This window comes from Dromaius novaehollandiae, chromosome 6 (assembly GCF_036370855.1).
Source record: "Dromaius novaehollandiae isolate bDroNov1 chromosome 6, bDroNov1.hap1, whole genome shotgun sequence".
Classification (NCBI taxonomy): Eukaryota; Metazoa; Chordata; class Aves; order Casuariiformes; family Dromaiidae; genus Dromaius; species Dromaius novaehollandiae.
The window spans coordinates 46,062,976-46,075,613 of record NC_088103.1 but is presented as its reverse complement, the minus strand read 5'-3'; the positions used below and the strand labels follow the sequence as shown (position 1 = coordinate 46,075,613).

At 38.4% G+C, this 12,638-nt stretch overlaps 1 protein-coding gene across 1 annotated transcript in view; it reads right to left on the bottom strand.

The window, feature by feature from the left end:
- Window positions 1-7,084: 7,084 nt before the first annotated feature.
- The window catches only part of EDRF1 (erythroid differentiation regulatory factor 1), a 29,386-nt gene continuing 23,832 nt past the window's right edge, over window positions 7,085-12,638 (bottom strand). Inside the window, exons 22-25 of the mRNA XM_064514367.1 lie at window positions 12,211-12,364; window positions 11,893-12,008; window positions 10,785-10,948; window positions 7,085-7,937 (exon numbers count right to left, since the gene is read on the bottom strand). Coding sequence (XP_064370437.1) covers window positions 7,766-7,937; window positions 10,785-10,948; window positions 11,893-12,008; window positions 12,211-12,364 — 606 coding nt within the window. The 3' untranslated portion in view covers window positions 7,085-7,765. The remainder of the gene's footprint in view (window positions 7,938-10,784; window positions 10,949-11,892; window positions 12,009-12,210; window positions 12,365-12,638) is intronic.

The window sequence follows — 12,638 nt, the reverse complement described above, 5'->3', positions numbered from 1 at the left end:
CAGTGGTGTTAGAGTTGTCTATTCTAGATGTAGTTATTGTTTAATTGCTTATCTGTGAAAGGAGGAGAAGTAATCCAATTTAGCACTAATGCTACCTTCAGCTAATGCCAAGAAGTTCATAGAAGATTTAAATCATAATATACTCAATTATAATCCTCACAAAAGTCATTCATGGTGTTAGTATAGTGCTGAGGTTCTTAGAATAACAGAGAAACCCTCATTTGCTCTAAGTTTCTATTAATTAGTTTAATTCCAAATATATGACCTGAATTTCCAATTAGTTGAGAAGCTCCGTACCAAGAATAAGAGTTAATCTGAACCAAATTATGTTAATATAAACTGAAGTCATTTGGAATTCTATACGTGGATTTGTCGCCCAGACTGGGCACAATAACACTCCCATTTTGCTTTATAGAGCTGTTCAACTTCTTGAGCTGAAATAGAATTTCAGAAGTATACTAAGGGCTGGCAGATTTGCTCCCTCCCCCTCCCTGGTGTGCTGAAATGCCTCACAAGGAACAGTCCTAAAGTTACTCTGAAAAATAATGTTTTTTTATCATTAAAAAAAAAAAATCAATCCTGTAAGACACTAGAATTACTATGGTAACTGGATGTAGCTGCAGGACTCTGAAGACATGCCCCCAAGGAGAGAAGGAAGACAATGGTTAGGAAGCAATTGTTGACCTTCGCTGCCACTTCGTTTTTAAGACAACTGCATGTGCAGTAAGTCAAGCTGTTTAACATTCAGATTCCATTGGGTGGTGTCATTATAACAAAGACTATGCAATACTGTTTGTCTCTTCATTCACAAATAAATCCACAGCAGATTGAGGATTTGGAAATGTCTTAAAGTCCCCTGAAGTACCACTCATATCTCCAGAGTTTGAAATACATGACAGCTCAGAGAAGATTTGTGAAAGCTAGTGCCTGGGGGCAGGAGAAGAAGGGGAGAGAGGGTCAAGGGGAGACAAGAGTTAAGAACTGGAAGCAGAAGCCATTCGTATTTACTTGTGCTCCCGTACACCATTTAAGTACGCAAACAGAAAAGAAGTGTATCAACAAAAACAAATGGAAACCATTGTACCACCAGGAAATCCTTTTACCAGTACAGTTCATTCTTATCAGGGACATGTTTTAAGATACATGGCAGATGTTTTGCTAGTATATGTTACACCTAATTATTTGTCTCAGTCATTATCTTAGGCCCATTTCTACACTTCTTTCCAGCAGAAACTTACCAGTTATTATTATTATTTCTGAGTAACAGATACTCGATGCATTTCACATAACAATACAAATATGAGACCGAGGGCTCTGGCAACAAATCAGGTTGCCTTACATCTGCCAAGACAGTGTGCACGTTCTTGACCTGTGGTAAGTACAAGATAACTCAGAAGACTTGACCTACAATAAAAGAGGTTAAATCGGGTATTCCTGGCATTTGCTATGGAATATGGGATCCATACAAACAGTTGCTGTGACTCAGCTGACATTATGGCTGAACCTGTAATTCAGACCTATTCTTTGTCAATTAGCAGACCATATCGACTATATAGCTTGTACTCTATGTGTAATGATACATTTCAGTAAAAAGAGACAAGCGAGTAGAACTGCAGCAGATCGTACGGCTTCTTACCCAGTTCCAGACAGACAGCTTATGTCCCAGCCTTGCTTGGTTTCATCCAAGGAACCCTTCCCCAGGTGAAACACAACCATTCCAGGACCTAAGTTGCCACGGAGCGCTCCCCCAGATGGGGATGAGAAATTCTTCATCTTCTTCTTCTTAGAAGACCTACACTATATTCCCTACATTTTTTTTATTTTTTTTTTTAAACAGCTACGACTTGCCACAAGCCTGTTCCCTACAGACACAAATGCTGATGTAAGGAATAAACCAGTCTCCCAGCTGCTGGGGTTTTCAATACCTGTGTAATTAAGTAGCAGGTGATGTTCTACTCTAGAGGATGCTGCTTATCCAACTGCTGTAGCATTCCTAAACCAGAGAGGGCTTAAGACTTTTATTAGTAAGCCATTTGACAGATTACAGACCTGATCTAGTCTATGTGACTCAGTGAGGCACTGTAACTAAATGGAAGCAATGTTTTACAACAAAACAAGAGGTTACACAACTTCCCTCTCCCCCAAAAAAATCTCACTAACAGACTTATCACAGTGAGAGTTCTTGGTTCTTAGGGCTTACACAGAGGCTCTTCTCTTAAACTAGCTGATGGCCATGTGCCAGATATTAAGAATCTAAAGAAGCATATACTGGTATCTGCATTAGTAGCTCCTTCTAAAATCAACAGGCTGGGGGAAGGTGTAAATGGCATTTTCTTTGACTCATTTTTCCAGTGCTCATTTTAGTATTTTTTCAAATTACATAAAAATCTCCCTGCTCCCCATCCCCTTTCCATTCCTCTCTTCCTAAATTGCTGCTTGTACATCAGTTTTCTCTGGATATGGCACTGCCTTCAGCAGGGATCTGTGCAATGCAGTATCAGTAAAACGCACTTAGGCAGACAAAAACCTCTTCTTCTAAAAAGGCCATCTAAGCACCTGTTTCAGTCCCAGGAGGCCCACTGATTATGTTCTAAAGAAAAGTGTAAGACTAGAATAGACCTTTTAGACTTTCCCTATTGAAGCAGAAACTGCAGTGCTGTATGCACTGCCCTGTCACCTTAAGATAGCCTGTTAAATCAGACATCATAAATGGGTTTTCAAGCTAAAATTTTCCCCATACCATCAAGAATCTAGCAGTGACAGAGTTGGACCAGGAGAGTCAAGTCAGTTACCTATTTTCTGTGTCTAAGCAGAAACCACAGCCCAGACCACGGCAAGAGAAGGCCCAGAGCACCCCGGGCTTCGCTGCCGGCGGGCTGCTCCCCTGCCTCGCAGCAGCTGGCCAGCAGAACAGCAGGTAGAGCCTGCAGAGGCAGACTTAGACTTTGCCTCCAGCAATCTCCAAAAAAAGGAGGTCTGGAGTGCCTGAGACTGAGCTGCCTAGATCTGACCCTGATTACAAAATGGGAAACAATCTTATTTGCAGAATTTTGCAGAGATCCTTGGTCCCTATCAAAGTGGCTGCTTACTGTAAAAATTTCTCCTTTCCCCTGATTTTTTAACTGTACTTTAAAGTCCAACAGGTCATGCTCAAAACATTTGTCAGAGAGCAGGGCAGCATTACTTGTACCAGGGGTAATGATTCACCAAGATCAATGACTGTCAGCGGCAGCCAAACGCATTACTCCAACTTCTACCCTCTAGTTCATGCTCTCAGCTATCTCAATTATAACCTCAGTAGTTTCTTAGACTCCATTACATACTACTATTAATGGCTGAGCAGACTTAAAGGATTGTCGTCTCATCTTCCCACTTAGATTTGCTAGAGAGTGATTAGAAAGACACTTACTGATCTCCAGCAGTCTTGCTTAGTTACCTCTCACTTCCTTTGCTCTAAAGACAAAATTTTATCACGAACATATTTTTTCTACCTCTCACCATTGCTAGATTTCCTGATGATACCAATTTCAAGCCTAGTGCTTTTAGCCATCTTACTTTAAAAACCTACTGTGCAGTTTTCTGCATCTCCGACCTCACCAACAGCTGGGACAGTGTAAGTGGTATTGCATGTATTCAGCCCCCATAGAGAAGGGAGGAAAAGACAGAGAAACCTAAACCCCTGGGGGTCTTCCCCCCCCCCCGCCCCTTTTTTTCTCTTCAAATCAGTCATTCCAAATTAGAAGTCCCATAGAAGAGATATATAGTAAGTCTGTCATTTTTCATCCTTTCACAAGATGCATTTACTTTTTTCAGGTGCATTTGTGCTTTGTGTTGTACCAAAAATACCAGGTTTGTTCTGAAGTCAGATCTAAAGAGGCACTTGCAAAAAAGCACGTTCACATTGTCAGGCTGGAGATTCGCACAAACTGGGTTTCTGCATTAAAAGAACATGCCGAATGCAAAAAAAGCCTCACTCCATCTCTCTTAGCAGGGCAGTTAAGAACTGCCTTCTTAAAATAAGCAGCTTAAATACTTAAACAAGTACTTATAGAAAGATGCTGTTAGTGATCTCCCATAGTCTTGCTTAGTTATTTATATATATGTGTATACACACACGCACCCTTTAAATACCAGTTAAATATACTTCTATCACCTAAAATGAACTATACATTTATTAACAGAAAAAAAGTCATTTATCAGACTGAAAAAAAGCGGGGGCAGTAAAGAACAACGAAGGAAGACACGGGACTACTGCTGAACATGGTGATTTAACGATGGCAGTGCCATAGGTAAGGCCAAGATACTCAATGCCTTCTTCACCTTGACATTGCTGAGTGAGTCTTCCAGGCTTGTGTGCAGAGAGAGGGTTCAAGGAGGAGAGGAAGTACCAGTAAGAAAAGAGGATTGAATCAGGAAATCTCAAAACACACAAATCCACAGAACCAGATAGAATACACCCATAGGATGGGAGGGGTGGTGGAGGAAGAGTACTGTCTCATCCCAAAACAGCTTAGTGTAAGAGCTTTTTTGGTGTTCAAGTTTTCAAAAGCTTCTTGAAAAGCCAGTTGCTGTCCATTAATACATCACATAAAATAAAGAAACAGGCAGTTCCTATTGCAATTCTTAAGCCCAGCTTACATTTCCTCTGCTGTCGCAAGGGCAGCTAAAGCACACTTCTGACACACCGGTCTATGCACAGTTGCGGGAGGGAGGCTACTCCAGCCATCATTCAACAGCAAACGAGCCTTGTCAGACACCTCCTAAGTAACCAGCATCATTAGCTCCTGCTTTTAGCCCCAGGTTCTCACTGCATTTAATGAAACAAGAACTAGTTGTTTCTTGCCAGGATAAAAATGGAACTGGACCACATAAGAAATCAGTCTGAGAGGAAAAAAAAGGTGCATTTTTCTTTTGCAAAAGGAAAGGTACATTTTCCTCTTGCTTCAGCAACCTAGGGAGGACTTTCCTGGCACCTGCCTGAATCCCAGGGAAAGCATCAAAGTAGTCTGCTAAGGGTTTTCTCCTTAGCAGTTATGATAATGCTTTCACAAGCGTGATCAAAACAGAGTTTGATGTCTAGTTTAAATCCTAACAGATAAAGGTACTGTTACATCTTGAAAATTCCTTTTATGTGTGCACATACACACACTTTTTTTCTTTTTTTGAAAAAGTATTTTTTTTTTAAACCAACTCAGCAACATGTAAAAAAAACCCTAACCTTCATTCCAGAAGTCAGGGTATTTTGACATGAGAGACAGGAGGGCTGACTCATGATTTGAGGCCCTGAAGCAAACACAGTTCATCTACTAGTTAAGGAAAAAAAATAGACATCTTGAGTGTCAAAGCATCAACCTTGAAAATGCACCTGTCAAATACTTAAAAGGTTCTTCAGTAAGAGGGAAATTGGGCTCTAAGCATCTCATCTCCCACATGCTTAGAGACTGAGCAGAGCCTGCGTTAAAAAGCAAATTGTTTCAAAGTCAGTTGGCAATTCAAGTCCAAAACTAAAGCAAGAAAGTTTTCTCCCTCATCCTCTTTTTAGTTTAAAAAGTTGTCTGATTTACATAGGTTTTATAAGTGTGTGTGTGAATATATATTTTCTTTATATACACACATACACAATCTCCTCTAAACTCAAGAAGAAAAACAAAAAGGGAAAACACTCTGGACTTCAGTCACAGTTTTGTATTTGAGTGTCAGTGCCTGAAAGTAACCTCAGAATAGGCACTATGAGCTACAGTTGAAGGAAAGAAAAAGTAAGGCACCTACCCCTTCCGTCACTTTTATTTTTTTAAAATTATACACAGACTGAACCATTACGTATGGAGGTGGATTTGTCTGCTCTAAGATACTTGCAGTGAAGAGTGAATCACAGAAAAGGATTCAACACCAAATTTGAACCAGCAGGAAAGAAGGTGACAGCTTTCCTAAAAAACGCAATGTAGAACGGTACTAGTGTCCCCACTCTTTCTTCACATGGAAGAGCTAGTGCTCGAGAACGCATGAAAACTGGAGGCAGTTTGTGTTGCAGTATCATAGCAGTACTTAAAATGTTCATTTGTGTAATTAAAATGCATGTCAGAAAAAGAAGAGACATTCATAACTGTTATATTCCGAGTTCAGAAGATACCAAGGCCCCTAAAGTTTAACAGCCAGTCTTAATCTGCACAGTGTTCCTGACAGACACGTTCAAGTTGTTAATTATAATGTAGTTGCAGAGAGTATCAAAGCCATCCTGACAGAAAAACAAAAACATTCATACCTTTACCTGAACATTAGTTTCTTACTTCCTTGGTAGGATGCAAAGAGCCCCTCCAAAACAGAGCTGCAAGGCAGGGCAACTGGTAGGTTGAAAGCAGCCGACAGGACTGCACTAAATGCGATGTATGACCTGTATAATACAGTTTTGGTGAGAAGAATGACATTATTTGTAACAAGTAGATCTATCTGTGTTCCATGGGTTTTACAGTGAATTCGCAAAACAAGAAGTAAATGCCCCATTCACTTCAGTGCCTTCCAGAGCAGAACTACATTGGAACACAATTTTAAAACTTGTCTCTGAAAGGGGTATGAATGCAGAGCTAACAGCAGCTTTGAGAGGCACAGGCTAATACTCACGACTACCTGCAACTGTACTGTAGCAGTGTGGTATACTTCACTTAAAAGCTTTAAATAAATGTTAAACAGTAGGGTGTCTATGTGATAAGCTATAAAACTGAGCTTCCAGTCTTGTTTTGATTCAGGAGCCTTAGTAATAGGTTATCCAGTCACCAAAATACACAGCATATAAGATTATTGTACAATAATGAATCACAGTTATTTTTAGAACAACATTAAGACATCAGATGTTACATTTTGTGAAAATCTGATCTTTAAACACATATTTCCAATAAGCACAGTCCTCACATGCTGAGATAAGACTAAACTCATTTGTTAAACCTGATTTTACAGATTTTTTTTCATGCACTACATTAAGGAATGAGGCTCTCACTACCGTTCAGAAGGTTTTAATTCTGTTGAGCAGTTCGTTTCTCTGATGAAAGCATAAAGGTCACAACCAATAAAAACAACACAGACTAATTCATGGATTTATATTTAATAAATAAAAATTTATTTAAAAATATGCTCTCATTTATTCACAGTTTCAAGTCTGAAAAAGATAATACTATTCTTGATCAATTCAAACACAGCTAAAACCATTCACTTTCCGGTGTAAATGAAATCCCAGTGATGGCTAATATTTGCAAGATTCTTGCATCAAAGCTAGAAAGGCACGTACTTTTGTGCAGGATAATAACTGTAGTAAGAGAAGTGTGTCCACATATTCAAGAGGAATTTTCTGGTACAACTTCAGTTCACATTACCGGTTAAAGTGTTCCAATAAAGCTTTGCTTACAAAGTATGTTTCATTAAATATCAAACCAGAGCAACTGTGAGAATACATTTTTATGAAGAACATTTTCAATCACTGCAAAAAAGCCCATTAGCTTTAAGAAAAAAATTGCAAATTTCTCCAACATAAAAAAAATTAAGTTTACATCCAGAACCCCAGTTCAGCATTTCAAACAAAGAAATGCTAGTAAGCAAACTATTAGAGTTATCACAGAATAATAAGCAATTCCTGTTCTTTCCCAGATGTAGAGTGTGACAACATAGGCGATATTCTTCTTGCCTTCAGTAAGTCTAAATATCACATGGGGAAAAAAAACCCACTGATCCCATGCATAGCAAGGCACTGTTTCTGCTATTTTGCAGCATTTTAAAGTCACTGAATTCCTACGTTGCTGGCTTCACTATTTTGAGTTAGTTGTTCCAGTAAACTTAAGATTACCTCTATCCGTTCTAGCAGAGTCATGCTTTTGTTAGCAGTTGCGCGCAACAGCAGGGAGTAAACCTGCTTGTTTGTTTTAAGAACTTCTTCTTCTTCATTAATGCCCCTAAAAACAAAATAGAGATAATAGAGCTATTAAACTGTACCACCATGTTTTATTTTGCAAATTATCAAAACGACTATTCAACAACAACACTGATCACTATTTCTTTGAAACGATATGGTTGGTGTTTTGATTTCTGGGCCCCTCTCTTACTTCCTTAGTTCCTATTTCCTACTGCTTTAGCATTGTAGTCAGAGTTTCCATTTATACTGCAGAAGAGATGAGTTCCAATTTTTCTTCAGCTCAGTCTGGCCATATTATTAACTCCTAATCCCAAACCGCATCCTAAACTCTCCTGTCAATATCTCCATAGCAAATCTCTGTACTTTTGTCTAAATTAGTGTCTATCTTGATCATGCCCAACGCAAACAGATACCTGAACATCCATGAGATGCCAGAGAGAGAATCCAAAGTTTTTATTTGCTCATGCGCAAGTGCCTGCCATCAGTTCTGCCCTCTAAACCACTATAGGCATCACCTCCCTGTTCAAGCCCAAAGCTCATGATTTGGCCTCAGTCTCTGAAGTTCCAGGTATGTAGACTGTTTCCAGATGATTTTCTGTGCGCAAGACCTGTACGCAGAAGACCTTCTCCTCTTTTGCTACTTAAGCCTGCAGTTTAAACCCCCAACAGCTTTTTCCCATTTGACAAACATCATTGCAAATAGCTTACCACAGAAGTGCTGGATTACTGCATCAACCTTGTCACCCCCCCCCCATCACCCCCAAAATCCTAACAAATAAATGGCCCAAAACTCGGGGGGGGGGGGGGAGTGCTGCCATTGGTATTATAAATAAAGTGTTCATGTATGTAAGCAGTAGTCAGTTTAATTGTAAGTGCTTCAGGAATTACCAAGAAACCATGAAGCAGTTAAATTCATAACACCTGGCAGAAGTCAGAGACAGATTTACTTTTTTTTTAATACAAAACAGGTAGTCAATAAAAAGCCAGTGAAATGTAAAGTTATTTCCAGGATAAATTACAAGACCTCCCATAACTAAGGATTACTTTCAGTTACTGCTTTCCTCTGATTTACATAGCCAAGTTCAGTTACGCTTACGCATTTAACTTTTAGATGGTAAAACTGTGATTTCATCCAGTTTTATTGCTAATATGCAAGTTTCACTATTGAACATTCATTTTACATGTTCTTTTGTTCTCTGCCAAAGTGCATCTGAGACCCTGAAACAGCATTTGCAAGCTCTAGTTTCCTCCCTTTTCAGCCTGCCTGTCACTAAAACAGAAGGCAGATGTTATTTTCTTCCCACAAAGCAGAACTGAGGAAATATAAACAAGACACATGCAGGAGATATTAGAAAGGTTAAACAAAAAGTAGATTTAAGCTTAGCCTCAAATCACCTTTGTGTTAAAAAAAAAAAAAAGAATGTTACAACAACACTCCTATTTCACAATATTCATATTAAAGCTGAAACATGTTCCCTGTGTATGAAATCTTCATCACAAAATCCCATTAAAGAGAGAGACTATGATGGGAAAGTACATTAAAAAAAAAAAAAAAATCAAAGACTTGTTATACAACACATACTCAGGTTATGAGACAAAAGAAGTGAAATAATTGCTAGTACTATTTAAGTATTTGGGACATCTACTTGGTTAGAAATGAATTATACTTCTCTAACCCTCTGCATTTCACATATTCAGATTGCCACCTTGTGGAAGCTTTTCTTTAAAGCTGAATGCACCCAACAATGCACCCAAACCACTGCTAAAAATGCACGCAAGCTCTCTCGTCTAGTCTCGTGTTTCTCCATTTACCAGTCTCCTCCCACCAGCAGGAAACTTACGGTGTGGAATGCTGAATTAATTTCACAATTTACTTTTTGCAAAATAGCACTTAGCAGCAGCAGTGCTTCAATCTGAAAGCTATGTAATGCAACTTCCAGCAATAAAAGAAATCTCTAGAACTATATACTAGAACTAATATAACATTTTCATAAATGTAACTTTATATAGCATCAGAAGTAGCAACAGTATGTTGCTGTAGCTTCTATAGTCAAACATACTGGCTGCTGGGAGAATAAAAGGTACTGTCTGAATCCCCAAAGCAACACGTTCAGATGTATCTGACAGAAGCAATGCTGGTGTAAGAAATTAAGTTACCATGACTAATCACAGCACTTGAAGGTCAACACAAAAAAGAGAAGCCAGGTTTGTTCTGAACCCCCAGGAGCCAGACAAGATTTTTTCGCTACGTTCCATTAGGCATTGGAAAATTCTTTAATACCAATGAGTATTTTCCCCGTTTACATCCTTCTCTATTCTTAGCATTAGTGATGTTCCTACACTTACGCTGCAGTACTCTGCATGCTGAAATATGTTGGCACTGGTGTATTTTATTATCAAGGTATATCAAAAGATCAGTCGTATGCAGTAGTTTCTCCCCCACCAATTTTTACTTGCTCGGTCACAGATAAAGACCAACATAAGCAAAATTAAGGAAAGCATAAACATGTACATTTCAGATAACTATTACAAATTATTATTTTCCTATTTGAATACAGTCAGTCTAAGTTTTTGTCTCCCATCTGTCCTTCCCTGACAGGTGTCCAGAACTGAGAAAAAAGCTGCCTAGTTACACACAGTAAACAGTCTTCTTGGGTCACTCCCTCAATTACACACAAAAACCACACATAAAACATTCAGGCTTTGGATAATCAAGGCACATCTCCACTCTTCTTAAGTACAGGAGAGTCAATGCCAGAAAAGAATATAAGTGACATAAACATCACATTTTCTTGCATTATGCCCAAGCGCACAGTTTGGAAAAACTGCATTGTTTAGATTTGGTTCTCGTAAATAAATCTGCAATGTATATCAAGGTTTAACCTACCCAATTTTCTTCTTTGCTGAAGTTAACAATTTAACAGATTGCAGGAGAAGGAATGACATTCTGGACTCAAAAATACTAAGCAGTTTCAGTACTTCTTCTTTGTTAAGGCCAGTGGAGGAATCATTAGATGTTGTATTCTCAGCACTACTTTTACCCTTGCTTATCTACAAAAAAAAAAAAAAAACAACAAAAAATCATTTCACTCAACTCCATCATCAAAAGTTATTTCAATTTAGCTGGAATACCACATTTGCTATTTAGCTTACTCTTTAGAAGAGCGGTACCACTATCACAATTACTATGATGCCCTGTTTAAGTGACTTCAGTAATTAGCATCATATCCCACACCATTTAGAAGTTATGCCAGCTGTCTATGCTCTACATACTGTCACATTAGGTTTTAGTCAGGAAAACACAGACTCGAATAGATAAAGGATGAACATGCATCAGTAAGTAGAGCAGGCAATTATTTATTTCTGAATCAAGCATCTGTTAACACTGACTACAGAAAACCCTCCACATTTTAATATTAAATACACTATACATAGAGAATTCCCATTTATGTTGTATATGCACCCTTAAGTTCTTTGAAAGGACTTTTAAGGGATAACATACAGCTCCATATAACCCAAATTACTCAGAAAGACAGTCAATATATCTCCACATATAAACATGTTAGTCAATCTCTGCAGTGCAGAGCAATTCAAAAGCTCAAACAGCATCCCTATAAAATTTTGTCAGCTTTAGTAATAAGTGTTTTGCATTCTGTTACTAAAGTTACATTAAAAAAAAAAAGAAGAAAGAAAAACTCTGCATCTAGCACATCAAAAAAATGCGAGATGCACATTTCTAGTTCCACTGCATGTCCAGCTACCACAGAACAGCATAAAGAGGCAGAACCTTTAACAGAATCTCAAAGGTAGGTAGGTTTAAAAAATTTTTTTTTTTAATCCACTTCCATTTACTGCAGTAGGTTCGAACTCTGTTCATGCCGTTTAAGCAACTAGCTTTACTGAAAAATAACCAAGCAACATCTTACTTCCCCACTGACCTGTTTTATGTGAACGCATAAGATAAGGGAGTAGATAATCAAGTAACTTTTGTTTACCTGTTCACACTCTGCTGCAAGCTCTTGTCTGATGAGCTGAAACGCACACTTGGTTTTCACCATTATATCTAGGGCTCCAAACAAAGTCTTTAACTTCCCAGCAGTGCTGTTCTGACCTAAAAACAAACAAAAAAGCTTACATTCCAGACTGCACATTGAAAACCTGTAAAATAAAAACCACCTTTCATCTCTTTGAAAGACAGTTGCATTTTAAAGAGCAGACAATTCCTACCTCCATAAACACAATTATCTAAAAATAGAATAAAGTGGTTAACGATATTTTAGACAACTGTTGTAGAAAGACTGAGTTAGACTTACTTGCCATCTGGAATTCTGCAAATGCCACTCTTTCCAGTTGCACACGAAGGAACTCACAGGGTGCATCCTTTAAGAGTTGAAAAAGTCTTACTGCTTTACTATAATGAAGATCAGCAAGTATGCGATGCTGCTTCCTCAAATGTTCATCACCAACCTGCATTTGAAGTAGGGTACGTAAGTTTCCAGACAATTTATATGTTCATGAGAACCATTAAAATAAGCAAACCTGCTTATAGAGAACTTGAGGTACCAACAATCACTCCCCAGCTCATTTGAAAATGGTTCATCTAAGTGTCTGTACATTTCTAGAACACGTCACCAGACTGCCAGAGTTACCATATTTTCCTAGCTAATACTAACAAATTCACATTAGGTATGACTAAGCTAATCAAAAAGAACACTTAAGAAAAAAGTTGCATGTTGTTTTC